This window comes from Elephas maximus, chromosome 4 (genome assembly GCF_024166365.1).
Source record: "Elephas maximus indicus isolate mEleMax1 chromosome 4, mEleMax1 primary haplotype, whole genome shotgun sequence".
NCBI lineage: Eukaryota > Metazoa > Chordata > Mammalia > Proboscidea > Elephantidae > Elephas > Elephas maximus.
The window spans coordinates 194,033,048-194,051,613 of NC_064822.1; the positions used below are offsets into that span (position 1 = coordinate 194,033,048).

Sequence of the window (18,566 nt, forward strand, 5' to 3'; positions counted from 1 at the left end):
GGGAGCCTGTCCTCACCCTCCTGTGTTTGTGGCGGCAGGTGTGTTGCACGGTGGCCTTTCTTACCTCCAGGGTCTCGTTCTGGGTCCAGAGATGATGACAGAACTCTTATTGCTGATCACTGATGTCGTCGTGGTCTCCTAGCCCCTGTGACAGAAGCCTTCATCCTCCTAACCACTGACCAGTGCCTGTGCCCAAGGACACTCTCAGTAAACCTCCTGACCCTCACCGGACGTGGGGAGACCCCCACGGTATCACAGGCTTCCCTGCGTGAGTCCCTCAGACACAATACACACAGTTCTTCCCGCCGGAACTCAAAACCTGCTGCCTCTGAGGTGCCTCAGGCCAAGTGGTGAGGGATGACCAGTGCCCAGAGTCTCTTCTTCCACAGAGCGGCTCCCCCAGGGGACCCACCACTCAGCATCATACACGGGCTCCCGTGTCCATGAGGCCTCTCTCCACCCCCCTATGGCTCCTGGGGTGAGACGCTGTCCTGCTCACCTGAGCCAGGAAGACAGTGCCCCCTGCATTATCACCCACCTCAGCCCACACCCCGGGCACAGGTTGAGCTGCAAACACCCCTCCTAAGGGAAGCTCCCCACCCACCATGTATCAGCCTGTCATACTGTGGGGGCTCGCGTATTGCTGTGATACTGGAAGCTATGCCACCAGCATTTCAAATACCAGCAGGGCCACCAATGGTGGACAGGTTTCAGCGGAGCTTCCAGACTAAGACTGGGAAGAAGGGCCTGGAGATCTTCCAGAGATCAACGAATGAAAACCCTCTGGATCCCAACAGAACATTGCCCAACGTATTGCTGAAAGATGAGTCCCCTTGGTTGAAAAGGCACTCAAAATACACAGTGGCCACAACGGACTCGAGTGCCCCAATGGTGGTGAAGATGGTACAGAACTGGGCAGCGTTTGTCCTATTGTGCATGGCGTTGCCATGAGTTGGACCCGACTAGACAGCGACTAACGGGAAGCACCACATCCAAGCTCAGTGCTCTGGAGCATCCACGTGCGGCCATGTCCCTCCCTGCTGGGAACCTGACCTCGGGCCACCATCATTGGGACCACATCATGGGGCCGCTGGTAACTGCACCCGTGGTCAGCTAGGCTTCCAGTTCTGGCTTGCCAGCTCCAGCATCAGTCCTCACGGTGGCAAGCATAAGTGTTTGTCACACATCTGTGTGCAGGCTGGGGCCGCTGAGGACACTGCCCCTGCATGCTAATGAAGGCAGGAATTGCCCCAGCTCCACACCTGTCCCAGACCAACAGCCAGGACTCTCTCACCAACCCAGGCTGGCTCATCTCAGCTGCCAGGGGTCATCCTTTAAGCTCGGGCTCCCCAGGGGCATGCCCTCTTGCCTGGGGAGGAAATGGACGCAGGTAGGGCTGCTGAGGAAGTGCTGGAGAACTGCAGAGGCTAGCTGGGTGGGCCTCAACGGTGGAAGGCTCACCCGTAGAGGCCTGGGTGCAGGGTCTTGCCCAGGCAGGGGCTCCTTCTCACGCCTCAGTCCCACCAGATCTCGCTCTGCCTTCCCTGTGCTGTGACCCTGAGCCAGTCTCTGAACTTGGGGTTGTTCACCGAGCTGTGGGAATGGTACTGCCTCCTTCATTCGGCTGCTAGACTGAGAAGGATGGGGAAGAAAGGCCTGGTGATCTGCTTCCAAAAACCAGCCAGCGAAAACCTCACGGTCTGATCCACAGCTGATCATAGGGATGGCACAGGACCGGGCAGGGCTTTGTTTCGTTGTGGGTGGGGTCGCCATGAGTAGGGGCTGAGTTGACGACAGCCAGCAACAACACACACAGACACCAAAGAAGAAGCTGTCACAGTGTGGGATGTGACAGGGAGGGGGCCGTCATGTGGCGGGTAGAGTCATCCTTTCTTTCTTTTTACTTTCTCTCTGTGTCATCTGATTTTCATAGACTTATTATGTTGCTGCCTTTCTAATAGGGAAACTCCTTGCAAGTTTTTCGGTGTTGTTGTTGGTTTGGTTTGTTGTTTAAAACTTCAGCGATGGCCGCCTGAGCCCCTCCCCATGACGCCCATGCCCTGCCCTCTCGCACCCCCTCCCAGCCAAGTCCCTGGCCCAGGTCGAGCCAGTCTGGAAGGGGCCTCACAGGACCCTCGCCTGCAGTCAGTGAGACGGGCGGGCTGAGCACTGTGTGCCAGGGGTAGGTGTGACAGAAATCGTTGTGATTTCTCCTTTGTTTGGTTTTTGGGAAAAATGAGGGTTTTCCTTTTTTCTCCTGGTTTTAGAAGTAAGGCAGCTCTTTATAAAACCATGAGATGCAGAGAAAGGTAAAGTGTCGTCACACCCTCACCCCTGGAGAAACCAGGCTGACATCTTGGGTCAGATCACCGGAAGGTTGTCAAGGAAAAGAGCAAGGTGGCAGTGGGTTTGCGTGCGGAGCCCTGGGGGGCCACCTGCCATGCCCCTCAGTGACCTCAGAGACACCCCCAACCACGAGGGCTGGACTTAGTATGTAGGCCACCGTGTGGGCGGGGGGGCCAGGGCCCATTCCACCTGCCCTTTCCAGACAGAGGAGCAGCTAGGCAACTCCTGGGGTGGGGCCTGGACCCCATCCCCCTGGCTCTGCCCTGCCAGCAGCAGGACGTGGATGTGGCTCTCTTCACCCCTCTGAGCTCTGTTTCTTCCTCTGGAAAACAGGGTGCCATTAGAGCCCTCTTGGAGCAGAGGGAGGGTCTTAGCATGGGGTGCAGTGCATGAAAACACCTGGCTGAGGAGAGTACAGGGGACGGTCCCCGCCTCCGAGGGCCCCTGTCTGTGCAGCCTGAAAACAAGGCTCCTGACACCCCCGGGCTGCAACACTGGTCGTAGGATCCCAGAGAAGCAAGAGTGTGTTTAAGTGTGAGTGTGCGCATGTGTGTGAGTGTGCAAACGAGCATGATAGTGAATTGTGTGTTCATATGAGTGTGTAAATAAATGTGTGTTGGTGTGTGCAAATGAGTGTGTGTGTATATGTGTGAGGATATGTGCTTGTGACTGCAAATGAGTGTGTGTGAGTGTGCACATGAGCTGGAATGTGTGTTAGTGTGTGGGAATGAATGTGTGCCTGTGTGTTGAGTGTGTGTGAGTGTATGTGCTTGTGAGTGCACGAGTGTGTGCGTGTGTCTGAGTGTGTGTGTGTGAGTGTGTGCATGTGTGAGTGTATAGATGGAGCAAGGTGTGAGTTTCTGAAGGCAGCAGAGGCCACTGTCTCCATCAACTCTGTCTCTCGCGGACCCTGCCGTGAGGTGTTTGAGCCCCCTCCCCCCCTCCCCCCCTCCCCCCACCCCATGCTGAGTGAAGGGACCAGTGCTGCACACCCTGCCCCCCAGGGTCAGCCAGCCCCCAGCCCCGCCCCGACTTAGAAATGGGTCGGATAAGGTGTGTGGGTTAGTGATGAGCCAAGCAGTGGAGGAGGGGATTCAGGGGGCAGGTCTCCAGGTCAGTGAGAGATGATTCTAACCTGGTAAAAGGTATATAAATGCCACAAAAAGGCCAGTGCCCAGGTAGTGGAGAGGCCTGCGGGAAGGCAGGAAAAGGGAGGGAGAAACGACTTGGGGGCACCTGTTCCAGCCTCTGCACTCCTCTCCCCCTCCAATCCTGGGGTGTGTGAGTCTCCTGGGGGCCACCTAACCAATACCACAAACCAGGGGCTTCTAAGAATAGAAACTTACCCACTCTTAGTTCTTGAGGTTAAAATCTGAATTCAGGGCGTCTGCAGGGCCATGCTCTCTGAAGGCTCCAGGGGAGGACCTTCCTCGTCTCTCCGGCTTCTGGTGGCTCCGGGCGTTCCCTGGCGTATAGCTGCAGCGTCACTCGACTCTGCCTCCAGCATCATCTGGCTGTCTTCCCTCTGTCTGTCTGTCTGTGTCTCTTCTCTTTTATGAGACACCACTCAGATGGAATCAGGACACACCCTACTCCAGTATGACCTCATGTTAACTGATGGCGTCTTCAAAGACCCCACTTACAAACAGGGGCCCATACACAGATATCAGGGTTAGGATCTCAACATAAATTACTGTTGTTGTTGCCAGGTGCCAATGAGTCCATTCCGACTCATAGCGATACTCTGTACGACAGAACAAAACGCTGCTCAGTCCTGTGCCGTTCTCACAGTCGCTGTTACGCTTTATTTAGCCTATCGTTGCAGCCACTGTGTCAGTCCATCTTGTTGAAGGTCTTCCTCTTTTTCAGTGACCCTCTATGTTACCAAGCATGAAGTCCTTCTCCAGGGACTGATCCCCTCTGAAAACATGTCCAAAGTATGTGAGACGTAGTCTCGTCATCCTTGCTTCTAAAGAGCATTCTGGTTGTACTTCTTCCAAAACAGATTTGTTCATTCTTTTGGCAGTTCATGGTACATTCAATATTTTTTACCAACACCGCAATTCAAAAGCATCAATTTTTCAGTCTTCTGAGTTCATTGTCCAGCTTTTGCATGCATATGAGGCAATTGAAAATATCTAGATTTGAGTCAGGCACACCTTAGTCCTCAAGGTGAAATCTTTGCTTTTCAACATTTTAAAGAGGTCCTTTGCAGCAGATTTGCCCAATGCAATGCATCTTTTGATTTCCTGACTGCTGATTCCATGGGTGTTGATTGTGGATCCAAGTAAAATGAAATCCTTGACAACTTTAGTATTTTCTTTGTTTATCATGTTATTTCTTAACTGGTTCAGTTGTGAGGATTTTTGTTTTCTTTACGTTGAGATGTAATCTACACTGAAGGCTGTGGTCTTTGATCTTCATCAGTAAGTGCTTCAAGTCCTCTTCATTTTCAGCAAGCAAGGTTGTGTCCTCTGCATAATACAGGTTGTTAATGAGTCTTCCTCCAATCCTGATGCCCCGTTCTTCATATAGTCTAGCTTCTTGGATTATCTGCTCAGCATACAGATTGAACAGGTATGGTGAAAGGATACAGCCCTGACACACGCCTTTCCTGACTTTAAACCACTCAGTATCCTCTTGTTCTGTCCAAACAACTGCCTCTTGATCTATGTACAGGTTCCTCAAGAGCACAGTTAAGTGCTCTGGAATTCCCTTTCTTCACAATGTTATGTATCATTTGTTATGATCCACACAGTCAAATGCCTTTGCATAGTCAATAAAACACAGGTAAGCATCTCTCTGGTATTCTCTGCTTTCAGCCAGGATCCATCTGATATCAGCAGTAATATCCCTGGTTTCACAGCCTCTTCTGAATCCTGTTTGAATTTCTGGCAGTTCCCTGTCGATATACTGCTGCAGCCACTTTGGAATGACCTTCAACAAAATTTTACTTGCGTATGATATTAATGATACTGTTCGATAATTTCTAAATTCAATTGGATCACCTTTCTAGGGAATAGGCATTAACGTGGATCTCTTCCAGTCGGTTGCCCAGGTAGCAATCTTCTAAATTTCTTGGCATAGACGAGTGTGCACTTCCAGCCCTGCCTCCGTTTGTTGAAACATCTCGATTGGTATTCTGTCAGTTCCTGGAACCTGGCTTTTCGCCAATGCCTTCAGTGCACTTGGACTTCTTCCTTCAGTACCATTGGTTCCTGATCATATGCTACTTCCCGAAGTGGTTGAACATCGGCCAGTTCTTTTTGTGTAATAACTGTATATTCCTTTCGTGGGGGAGGGGCACCATTTCATCCCTAACATGGGAAAGCCACCTTGGCCTGAGACTTGGGGTGAGACCTGACACTCTGTTACCATGGGCAGGTAACATGACCATTTTGTATACCTTGGTTTCTCATTCGAGACCATTGGGAAGAGGACCTGCCTCACAGGGCTTTGGGGAGGGCTGATTGGGGGGAGACAGGATGCTAAGAATGAGGCTGAAATGGAGAAGGCCTTCTGTAAGGGTGAACTGCATCCCTTCAGAAGGTGAGTGTTCTAGATAACTCCATGACCCTGGCTTTCCAGCCCACCTGCTGCCTGTGGCTGGCATTGGTGGGGTTTGCTGTAGGCCCGGCTCATGACCAGAGGGTCTGTCCTCTCAGGAGATGGTCCTTGGCCTGGGCTTGTTCGTCAGTCTGTGTAGCGAGGCTCTAGAAGCCTGTCCTGATTCAGGGCCCCCTCTCTGTGCCATCTGGTCAGGACCCCTGAGTCGCCCAAACTTTGGGCCAGAGCCTGGTTCTTGGTGAGTTTGCTCTGCTAACACCACCTCATGTGTCCTTGGGTGGTTGAGCGGCCAGAACCTTCTGGATAGGGCTTCCTACAAGGCCAGCTGCCAAGCTGTAACCTTCTTTATCTAGTTGGGTTTGATATTGGTTTCCTGGGGCCATGGTAACAAAATACCACAATGTGGGTGGCTTTCAAAAACAGAAATTTCTTCTCTCACAGTTCTGGAGGCTGGAAGTCCAAATCAGGGTGTCGGCGTGTTGATCCCTTCTGAGGCTCTGAGGGGCATTCTGCTGTGTGCCTGTCTCCTGTTGTTGGGGGCTCCAGGCATTCCTTGGCTTTCAGCTGCAGTGTCACATGGCGTACTTCCACTGTCTCCCTGTCTCTGTGTGTCTTCTCTTTCATAAGGACGCCACTGAGTTGGAATTCCACCATTTGTCTGTCAGCTTGTTATACTGTGGTGACTGGCGTGTTGATATGATGCTGGGAGCTCTGCCACCGGTATTTCAAATACCAGCAGGGTCACCCACAGTGGACAGGTTTCAGCAGAGCTTTAGGAATAAAACAGACAAGGAAGAAGGACTTGGCGGTCTACTTATGAAAACATCGGCCCACGAAAACCTTATGAATAGCAGCAGAACATTGATGTATTTCTGGAAGATGAGCCCCAATTAATAAGGAAGACCAAAGAAGAATTGAAGCCTTTGAATTATGGTGTTGGCAAAGAATGTTTACATACTATGGACCCCTGGAAGAACAAACAAATCTATCTTATAGGAATTACAGCCAGAATGCTCCTTAGGAGCAGGGGTGGCAAGTCTTCGTCTTATGTTCTTTGGACATGTTATTGGGAGGGATCAGTCCCTGGAGAAAGACATCATGCTTGGTAAGGTAGAGGGTCAGCGAAAAAGAGGAAGATCCTCAAGGAGATGGATTGACACAGTGGCTGGGACGATGGGCTCAAACATAACAATGATTATGAGGATGGCACAGGACTGGGCATTGTTTCCTTTTGTTGTACATAGGGTCGCTATGAGTTGGAACTGACTCGATGGCACCTAACAACAACAACAACAAGATGGGATCAGGACTCACCCTACTTCCAGTATGACCTTATGTTGTTGTTGTTGTCATTATTGGATGCTGTTCAATTGATTCCGACTCATAGGAAAGAGTAGAACTGCCCCATCGGGTTTCTAAGGCGGTGATCCTTACAGGAGCAAACTGCCAGGTCTTTTCTCCCATGGGGTTCTAGTGGGTTCAAACTGACAACCTTCAGATTAGCAACCAAGTGCTTAACCATTACACCACCAGGAATCCTTGACTTCATGTTAACCTAACCAGTAACATCTTCAAAGACCTATTTTCAAACAAGGTCACGTTCACTGGTATTGGGGCTAGTTCTTCAACATACTTTTGGAGGGACACAGTTCGACCCTTAACAGATGAAAAACTCGCCAAGCCTGTTGGTGGATACAAAGGAACCTCAGAAAACATTGTGTGGGCTCGGGACCATGCAGGGCCACAGACACAGTTGGGCTGGATGTCAGGGACCTTCCTGTGCCAGGGCTGACATGCCCAGTGGCCAGTGCGCCTCTGCAGCTTGACCTGAGGTCCAGGCAGCCACACCAATTGACCAGACCGGTATCCGCTGTTCGTGGGCTGGGGCATCTGTCTGTGATTGAGACAGCAGGTGTGGAGTGAGATGTGGGTCCCTGTGAAGGCTCGGCCTAGCTTCTCCATCATTGAATAGGGAGTGACTGTCTCCATCTAGTCTTATGGACGGGAGGTGAGGCTTGGGGTCTTGGCTCAGGGAACTGCATTCTCCCGGCCCTAGCTGGGCTTGGGGACACACGGACAGGCCAGGCCCCTTGAATGCCAGCCCTGGGCATGCCATGGAACCTTAAGAGGGTTCTGAAGCAGATGGTGAGTTTAAAGCAGTAGTTGGCAAGGAACCGATACCGGTTTGGTTTAAATGTTCAGTCTAAGTTCAGTTGCTGGCTCCATGAGAAAAAGCACACCTGGACCAGGTCTGGGTGGAGGCACCAAAAATCAACAGAAATCAGACCAAGTGCCATGGAGTCAACTCTTGACTCCTGGCCACGCTGTGTGTGTCTGAGTAGACCTGCTTCATAGGCTTTTCAAGGCTATGATCTTTGGGAAGGCCTTTCTTCCAAAGCCCCTCTGGGTGGGTTTGAACTGCTAACTTTTAGGTTAGTAGTTGAGTGCTTCACTGTGCCACTTGGGGCCTCCCCGGAGGCACAGAGGCCTGGCTGACACCTCACCTTCTCTGCCCTTCCTCCCTGTGACCTTGAACATTCAAGCAGGGCTGGAAAGAATGCCCATTTAACACCTGATCCTGGTATTCGGTGGAGGGACCTAGTGGAACAATCCAGCATGTGGTGCTGGAGGCTACCGCCCAGCGTCTGAGAACACCTGCCACCTTCCGGGACCATGGAGTGCCTGAGGTTTCTCACGTCCTCTGTTTTGGGCCTGTTTTACTGATCTGCCAGCATCCTATCCTCTTGCCCTTGACCTTGACCTTGGCTGGTTGCTTCCAACTTATTGAATTTTTCATTATGTTCCTGAATAATCTTTTTAATTGCTTTATCTGTGTGTTCCTTGGCTTGTTCTGCGTTTTGCCTCATTTCCTTCCTGATGTCTTGAAGGGTTCTGTATATTAATCTTTTGTATCCTGCCTCTGCTAATTCCACGATTGTGCTTTCGTCTAGAAGATCCCTTGATTCTTTGTTTTGAGAGCTTGTTGAGGCGATCATATTGTTTTTTATGTGACTTGATATTGACTCTTGTCTCTGAGCCATCTATAACTTATTGTATTAGTTTATGTTTGCTTACTGTGTCATAGCTTCTTGCTTTGTTTTGTTTTGATATGCCTAAATGGGTTGCTTGAGTGAGCTACCTTGATTATTTTTGCCTTTGGAGTTCTGACATCCTGTCCCCAGATGGCTAGAGATGTTATCAGGTAGATCAGTCTAGGAGTCCATTCACTTTTCTTGTATGAATTCAGCTCAGGTGTCTGGGTAGCTGGTCATCAAGTGTGTGGTACACGCTGTGTCCTACAGTCTTAGAGGGGCAGCGGTGATTGGTGTAGGTACCGGTATCTGGTTGTAGCAGGGGATCACACTCTGAACAAGGCAGGGAGCTGAGAATCATCCCCCACATTTCTCTGAGGAAAGCGTGTCCCTAATCTGTAGAGCTTACAGGTGGGTGGGTTCTGTAGACAGACCATGGGCACCCAATGTTTTTGGTTGTAAGAACTGGGAGGTACCAGTTAACCTTGGACCCTTGTTATGGGTGGGTGGGTGACCTGAGTGGAGCTAGCAGTCCTTAGGCCCCTAATGTGGGTAGGTGAGGACCCTGTTTAATAGGCAAAGCAATGTCAAACATCAAACACCCACTTCTCCGCCGCACAGCTGAAACAGTTGGAGTCTGCCTACAAGGGCCTATTCTCTTGAAATAGGCCCACACAAGTCCATGCAGAGGGGAAAGGCACTCACATCCATGGATCATTTATGCCTGGACAGGAGCCGCTTCTGACCTGAGCTCCTCCAGTTAGTGGAGCTGGGAAATTGTCTTTTCCCCCAGTTGCAAATATTTTCCTTCTCCAAGGCTGGGAGGATGGCTTTAGGCACTCAACACAGCCTATCTCAGGCCCAGGGAATCAGCCGCTGAAGCCAGCTTGGGGGCGGGGGTGGGGGGAGCGCTAAAAGTACACAAGTACTTAGCTTTTGCCGAGAGCACCGTTCTTCCCTGGGTCCGAAGGTGTGAGTAGGCTGTGTGGCTGGCTGCTTCTCCCTGAGGAAACTGTGGCCTAAGGCTAGGACCAGGTTGCCACCGCCACTCCGGGAATGGTGCCTGAGGGCGCCCCATGATTCAGGTCCTGTAACTCCTCTCTGCTTCTGAACCGTCTCTTCCTCCCCCTGCCCCTCAATTCATTTTCTAAGCTTGCCTTTGATGCTCAGGGCTCCTAGCTTGTCATAAATATACTCGTTTCACTTGTTTTTTTTGGTCTTTGTTGTAAAGAGGGCTCACGGAAAGCATCTGTCTATTCCACCATCTTGGCTCCGCCTCGCCTGGTTTTTTCCAAGACTCTCACACTTTCCTCTCTGGGTCTTCTCAGGAGTGCTGGTGCCCAGGATCTATGAGCAGTTCAGTGCAGCCACCAGGTGACAGCATGCAATAAGCCAAAAAACCCGAGGTCCCTGCACCAAGAAGCTCCTCAACCAGGGTAAAATTGATGACAAGGACCTTTCCCCAGAGCTGACAGAGAGAGAAAGCCTTCCCCTGGAGCTGGTGCTCTGAATTTGAACTTCTAACCTCCTAGACTATGAGAGAATGAATTTGCGTTTCACTCAAAAAGTCATCCATTTGTGCTATTTCTGTCCCGGCAGCACTAGATGACTGAGACACTGGGGTACCTAAGCTGTTGTTTCTTCCACCTCTCCTGGTGGTCAGTCAGCAAACACCTGAGTCCCTGCCCTCGGCCAGCCCTGGGGATGCAGACTCAGCCAGCCAGGGGAACGAGGACACAGATGATCACTGTGCAGTGAGGGGAGGTTGGGGGGCACAGAGCAGGCCGTCACAGTGGCCTGGAGTGTGGGCCCAGTGCCCTGGAGTTCTGCGTGATCAAGTAGGTGGGGTCTGCCCACTAAAAGGAGAATTGAGTAGGGGGCAATACGGGGTGGCAGACCCTGGAGGAAGTAGCCACGGCAGCCACAGAAAGCAGGTGTGACTGGGTGGGGGTGGTCTGGGCTGCAGCTCAGCCCGGACATCTTTTTTTTTTTCTTTTTAAAAAATATTGTTTTAGATGAAAGTTTATACAACAAATTATGTTCCCATTTAAAAATTTTTGTGTGTGTGTTTTAATTGAAAGTTTACAAACCAAGTTAGTATCTCATACAAAAACTTATATACACCTTTCTATATACTCCTAGTTGCTCTCCCTCTAATGAGACAGCACAATCCTTCCCTCCACTCTCTCTTTTTGTGTCTATTCGGCCAGCTTCTGACCCCCTCTGCCCTCTTATGTCCTGTCCAGACAGGAGAGTCCAGCATAGCCTCATGTGTCTACTTGATCCAAGATGCTCACTCTTTACCAGTATCATCTTCTATCCCATAGTCCAGCCCAATCCCTATCTGAAGAGTTGGCTTTGGGAATGGTTTTTTTCTTGGGCTAACAGAAGGTCTGGGGACCATGACCTCTGAGGTCTTTCTAGTCTCAGCCAGACCATTAAGTCTGATCTTTTTATGACAATTTGTGGTTTGCATCCCACTGCTGTCCTGCTCCCTCAAGAGTTCTCTGTTGTGTTCCCTGTCAGGGCAGTCATCGGTTGTGGCCCAGCACCATCTAGTTCTTCTGGTCCCAGGTTGATGTACTATCTGGTTTATGTGGCCCCTTCTGTCTCTTGGGCTCATAATTACCTTGTGTCTTTGGTGTTCTTCATTCTCCTTTGCTCCAGGTCGGTTGAGACCAATTGATGCATCTCAGATGGCAGCTTGCTAGCATTTAAGACCCCAGATGTCACTCTCCAAAGCGGGATGCAGAATGTTTTCTTAATAGATTTTGTTATGTCAATTGACTTAGATGTCCCTGAAACCATGGTCCGCAAACCTCCCCCCAACACCATGCTGGTCTTCGAAGCGTTCAGTTTATTCAAGAAATTTCTTTGCTTTTGGTTTAGTCCAGTTGTGCTGACCTCTCCGTATTGTGTGTTGTCTTCCCCTTGACCTAAAATAATTCGTATCTACTATCTAGTTAGTGAAAACCCCTCTCCCTTCTTACCTCCCCGCTCTCATAACCATCAAAGAATATTCTGTTTAAACTATTTTTCGAGTTCTTCTAATAGTGGTGTCATACAATATCTGTCCTTTTGCAACTAATTTCACTCAGCATAATGCCTTCCAGATTTCTCCATGTGATGAAATATTTCGCAGATTCATCATTGTTCTTTATCGATGCATAATATTCCATTGTGTGAATATAACATAATTTATTTATCCATTCATGCATTGATGGGCACCTTGGTTGCTTCCATCTTTTTGCTTTTGTAAACAGGGATGCGGTGAACACAGGTGTGCATATATCTGTTCATGTAAAGGCTCTTAATTCTCTAGGATATGTTCCAAGGAGTGGGATTGCTGGGTCATATGGTAGTTCTATTTCTAGCTTTTTAAGGAAGCGCCAAATCGATTTCCAAAGTGGTTGTACCATTTTACTTTCCCACCAGCAGTGTGTAAGTGTTCTAGTCTCTCCACAACCTGTCCAACATTTATCATTTTGTGTTTTTTGGGTTAATGCCAGCCTTGTTGGAGTGAGATGAAATCTCATTATAATTTTAATTTGCATTTCTCTAATGGCTAATGATCACTAGCATTTCCTCAGGTATCTGTTACCTACCTGAATGTCTTCTTTCGTGAAGTGTCTATTCATATCTTTTGGCCATTTTTAATTGGTTATTTGTCTTTTTGCAGTTGAGTTTTTGCAGTATCATGTAGATTTTAGGGATCAGGTGCTGATCAGAAACATCATAGCTAAAAACTTTTTCCCAGTCAGTAGGTAGTCTTTTTACTCTTTTGGTGAAGTCTTTGGATGAGCATAGGTGTTTGATTTTTAGGAGCTCCCAGTTATCTAGTTTCTCTTCTACATTCTTTATAATGTTCTGTATACTGTTTATGCCATGTGTTAGGGCTCCTAGCATAGTCCCTATTTTTTCTTCCATGATCTTTATCATCTTAGATGTTATATCTTGGCCTTTGATCCATTTTGGATTAATTTTTGTGCATGGTGTGAGCTATGGGTCTTGTTCCATTTTTTTTGCAGATGGATATCCAGTTATGCCAGCACTATTTGTTAAACAGACTGTCTTTTCCCTATTTAACTGACTTTGGGCCTTTGTCAAATATCAGCTGCTCATATGTGGATGTATTTATGTCTGGATTTTTAATTCTGTTGCATTGGTCTGTGTATCATTTTACCAGTACCAGGCTGTTTTGACTACTGTGGCGGTATAATACGTTCTAAAATCAGGTAGAGTGAGGCCTCCCACTTAGTTCTTCTTCAGTAATGCGTTTCTTATCCGGGGCCTCTTTCGCTTCCGTATGAAGTTGGTGATTTGTTTCTCCATCTCATTAAAAAATGTTGGGATTTGTATCAGAATTGTGTTGTATCTATATATGGCTTTTGGTAGAATAGATATTTTTACAATGTTAAGTCTTCCTATCCATCAACAAGGTATATTTTTCCACTTATGTAGTTCTGTTTTGGTTTCTTGCAGTAGTGCCTTGTAGTTTTCTTTGCATAGGTCTTTTACATCTCTTGTTGTTGTTGTTAGGTGCCATCGAGTCAGTTCCGACTCATAGCGACTCTATGCACAACAGAACAAAACACTGCCCGGTCCTGCGACATCCTGACAATCATTGTTATGCTTGAGCTCATTGCTGCAGCCACTGTGTCAATCCACCTTGTTGAGGGTCTTCCTCTTTTCCACTGACCCTGTACTCTGCCAAGCATGACGTCCTTCTCCGGCAACTGATCCCTCCTGAAAACATGTCCAAAGTATGTAAGACACAGTCTCGCCATCCTTGCTTCTAAGGAGCATTCTGGCTGTGCTTCTTCTAAGACAGATTTGTTCGTTCTTCTGGCAGTCCCTGGTATATTCAATATCCTTCGCCAACACCACAATTCAAAGGCATCAATTCTTCTTTGGTCTTCCTTATTCATTGTCCAGCTTTCACATGCATATGATGGGATTGAAAATACCATGGCTTGGACCAGGCACACCTTAGTCTTCAAGGTGACATCTTTGCTCTTCAACACTTTAAAGAGGTCCTTTGCAGCAGATTTACCCGGTGCAGTGCGTCTTTTGATTTCTTGGCTGCTGCTTCCATGGCTGTTGATTGTGGATCCAAGTAAAATGAAATCCTTGACAACTTCAATCTTTTCTCCATTTATCATGATGTTGCTCATTGGTCCAGTGGTGAGGATTTTGCTTTCTTTGTGTTGAGGTGCAATCCATACTGAAGGCTGTGGTCTTTGATCTTCATTAGTAAGTGCTTCAAGTCCTCTTCACTTTCAGCAAGAAAGGTTGTGTCATCTGCATAATGCAGGTTGTTAAGGAGTCTTTCTCCAATCCTGATGCCCCATCCTTCTTCATATAGTCCAGCTTCTGGTATTATTTGCTCTGCATATGGATTGAATAGGTATGGTGAAAGAATACAACCCTGATTTACACGTTCCTGACTTTAAACCAATCAGTATCCCCTTCTTCTGTATGAACAACTGCCTCTTGATCTATGTAAAACTCCTCATGAGCACAATTAAGTGGTCTGGAATTCCCATTTACATCTCTGATAAGATTTATTCATAAGTATTTTATCTTCTTGGGGGCTATTGGTATTGATTTGGTAATTCCTCTTCAATGTTCTTTATGTTGGTGTAGGAATCCAGCTGATTTTTTTATGTTTATCTTATATGCTGATACTCTGCTGAACTCTTCTATTAGTTTTAGTAGTTTTCTTGAGGGTTTTCTGTGTGTAAGATCATGTTATCTGCAAATAGAGATACTTTGACTTCTTTCTTGCCAATCTGGATCACCTTTATTTCTTTAGCTAGCCTAATTGCTCTGCCTAGGACTTCCAGCACAATGTTGAATAAGAGTGGGGATAAAGGACATCCTTGTCTGGTTCCGAATCTCAAGGGGAATGCTTTCAGGCTCTCTCCATTTAGGGTGATGCTGGCTGTTCACTTTGTATAAATGCCCTTTATTATGTTGAGGAATTGTCCTTCTATTCCTATTTTTCTCAGAGTTTTTATCACAAGTGGGTGTTGAACTTTGTCAAGTGCCTTTTCTGCATCGAGTGATAAGATCATGTGGTTCTTATCTTTTGTTTTATTTGTATGATTGATTATATTGCTTTTTTGATGTTGAACCATCCCTACATACCTGGTATGAATCCCACTTGGTCATGGTGAATTGTTTTTTTGATATGTTGTTGAATTCTCTCGGGTAGAATTTTGTTGAGTTTTGCATCTAAGTTCATGAGGGGGATATAGGTCTGTAATTTCCTTTTTTTGTGGCTTTGGTATCTTTACGTAGCTTTGGTGTCAGGGATATGCTGGCTTCATAGAATGAGTTTGGGAGTATTCCGTCCTTTTCTATGAGCCCAGACATCTTATAGACCTGTGGTACATTAATAAGCTGGTGGACACTCACGAATAAATGAATACGCCTGGTAACCTCTCTTCAGTAAATAAACTGGGGGCGCTTCACTAATACTTAAGGGGACATTTTTTTAGTAAATGAATAACTTGGGAGCAACTCATTAATAAGTTAGTCAATGAGGGCATTTCATTAATGCATTAGTAATGGGGGGCATTTCATCAATAAATGAATAAACTGGGGGCATTTCATTAATAAAAGGTGTTTTATTAAAAAGTGGGGACCTTTCATTAATACATTAGTAAATGGGGGACTTCTCATCAATAAATGATTAAGGAGGGGAGAAGGTGAAGGACCCCTCCAAGCTGGACACCATCCCCTACAGGCGACTGTCACCGACATGCTCAGGTGTCCCCATTTTCTGTCCTTGGCACACGGTGCTGTGTCCATGTGAGAGGCTTAGTGGCCACGGGGTGGCCTCGTCCTGGAGTGCCAGTGCCAGCCGGCGTGGGGTGCTGTCGAGAATGCTGGGACCTGAGGGACAAGGGTTAAGTGGTGCCCCGGGTTCTCAGGTGGCCCCTCTCCCTCCTGGGCTCTGCCTGGGGTATGTCACTGCTCCCCAGTCAGGAGCAGGCTGGGTCTCATGATTTGCATGGCTGGTGGGTGGTGAGACCACAGTGGAGTGTCTATCCTGCTGAGCTGGTGCAGCAGATGGTCATCAGGCCATAAGCGACTGGGTCCCGTTGGCTTCAGGCAGCCCTGGCATTGCCCCCTCCGCTATCAGCCGCAGTGGGCGGACAGTCCCAGAGACGGGCCCATGCTGGCTGCTGGGGACACAGCTGTGGGAAGGCCTGGGACCCTGTGAGTAGGTCCCAGGATGCCAGCCTGCGCCTGGGCTGACGTCATAGGAGGGGTCCGGAGTCAAGATGGCCAGGAATAGCAGCCACAGCCACGTCAACCTGCAGAGCCTGAAGTAGCCCTGGAGGCAGGCCCTGTGGCCCTGTCCTGCGGATGACGGAGGGGACGCGAGAGCCACAGCCTCTCCAGGGGGCACCTCGGGTCTGAGCAGACACAAACTCACCACCGCCACGCCTTTAAGTCACTAACGGTCTAGTCACGGGAGAGTATTACCTGGTCACTCTGATGCTCTCCCCTCTGTCGTGTTTATCTGTCGTGTATTTAGCTCTGTCTGGCTTGTCTCTAAAGCAGTGCATCATTCCATGTGTCTTCTGGTAACGGGAGTCAGACCTTCGGGGAGGCAGCCCTGGCTGCAGGCAGCCTTGTCCAGCACAGAGAGAGTGTCTGTGCTTGGTGGGGAGGCCAGCCTGGTGTCCAGTGTCAGCCTGGCTCTTCTCTTAGGCTGGGGCCTTGGATGAGCACTGATGTCTGTACCTCACCGCCCCCAGACTTCAGCTTCCCTCGAGTAAAGGCAGGCCATCCTGAGTCCTCACCAGGGCCCCCGCTGCACCCACACCCTGGGCTGGAGAGTTCAACCCCAGCCTGTGTGATTGCTCTGCCCCTGCACCTGAGCCCTGCCCTGCTGGATGGTCAGCTGGGGTGGACTGGGCTGGGCACACTGAGGTGCCCCCCGAGGCATCCTGCATGTCCAGGGAGTGTGGGCACACCACTGCCACGGCACTGCAGGGTCTCGGCAGCCAGGGCAGGACAGGCAGGAAGGGACAGTGGAAAGGGTGAGGAATGCCCTGTGTCCTTCCTCGAGGTGGCCCGTTCTTTGTCTTCACTATGCTCTGAGCACCGGCCTATCTTTATGTGTTAGTGTTTAGCAGTATTAGCAGGCCCACCGCATTTCATAGGCAATGACACGTTGGATTGACCCGGGGGGTGGGGTTACCCTTCTCTTCTGGCATGTTGGCCCATCGCCCGTGGAGACAGGCATTCTGCTTGGGATTCATGAGAAGAGTGGGGGTGAAGGGGTGGGCCATCACCTTCAAAAATGTGTTACCTCGATTTTCTGGTTCACCTGGGCCGTACAGTGCCAGGCCAGAGCCATGTGGTCTCATCTGGGGTGTCTGTGATGTGGGGTGGGCAGTGCCCACCTGGCAGCATCGTGTGCCTGAGTGTACCCGCCAGGCGCCATCTGAGCACCGCTGTGTACCTGGCAGCTCCTGAGCCGAGTGCTGCATGGCTTCTGCGTGGCCTCGCCTGGGCGCTGCCTGTGTGCATATGATGTGTGTGTGTCTGTGACTGTGTACAGCTGAGTATGCGTGGGTGCCTGTGCGCATGTGCACCACATGTGCATACATGTACACGTGTGTGTGTCTGCCTGTGGGACACAGCTGGCTGGCATGGCGAGGGCCGCCCAGCCTCTACAGTCCCCGACATGTAGCCTCTGGTCTTTGCAGTGTGGCCTGTCCAGCTCAGGCTATGAGGACGAGTAGGAGGGTCCCACCCAATCTCTGATGCCAGATGTCAGTGCGCGGCTCCCGGGAACAGGGAACACAGACTCACCATGGTTTTAGGACAGTGCACTTGGTGAAACCCTGGCCAGATGTGTGTGTGGCCAGCCCATCCTCCACAAGGTGGCCTTTCATTTCCGTCCTAGCCGTGTGAGGCCACTTGTAATTTCCTGTCTGGGGGCTGGTGGCCTGAGCCAGCCAGGTGAAGAGGGGAAGCCTCGGGGGCAACTGCTGCCCTGGCTTCTCTTCCAGGGTCTTGGGAGGGGGTCACAGCTGCCTTCTCTGGAGAAAACCAGCCCCTCCCACTGGCCAGACCCCTGGGGCCCTCGGGGAGGGGGAGCTGCTGGACCGGCATCCTGCTGCAGGACTGGGTGGGCAGGCAGCTGGTTTGGAGACCTGGCGACTCAGCCTACATCTGCTCCTGTTTGCAGGTCAGCTGGCCGCGGGCACCTGTGAGATTGTCACCCTGGACCGGGACAGCAGCCAGCCACGGAGGACGATCGCGAGACAGACGGCACGCTGCGCATGCAGAAAGGGACAGATCGCTGGCACCACAAGGGCCCGGCCCGCCTGTGTGGACGGTAAGCAATGAGCCCTGGACGGTCCCGGGCTGCCTGAGCCAGGCGTCCACCCGACTGCGGCCTGCCACACCCTGGCCAGGCCTCGGGCAGGCTGGAGTATCTGCGGGGCACAGTGGGGTCCTAGGCATGGGGTCGGAGGTGGGGAGTAGAGTTTCAGGGGCACCATGGATGGGAGGGTCCTGAGGTCCCCAGGCTCCTCTGGATGCAGGTGTGGAGCAGTGGTTAAAAGCTCTGCTGCTAAGCAGTAGGTCAGCAGT

The 18,566-nt window shown here is 49.9% G+C and overlaps 1 protein-coding gene across 2 annotated transcripts in view; it reads left to right on the plus strand.

The window, feature by feature from the left end:
• TAFA5 (TAFA chemokine like family member 5) overlaps positions 1 to 18,566 on the plus strand; it is a 273,873-nt gene that overhangs the window by 153,398 nt on the left and 101,909 nt on the right. For both annotated transcript variants that reach the window (XM_049884691.1, XM_049884692.1), the window contains exon 2: positions 18,160 to 18,309. In XM_049884691.1, coding sequence (XP_049740648.1) covers positions 18,160 to 18,309 — 150 coding nt within the window. The remainder of the gene's footprint in view (positions 1 to 18,159; positions 18,310 to 18,566) is intronic.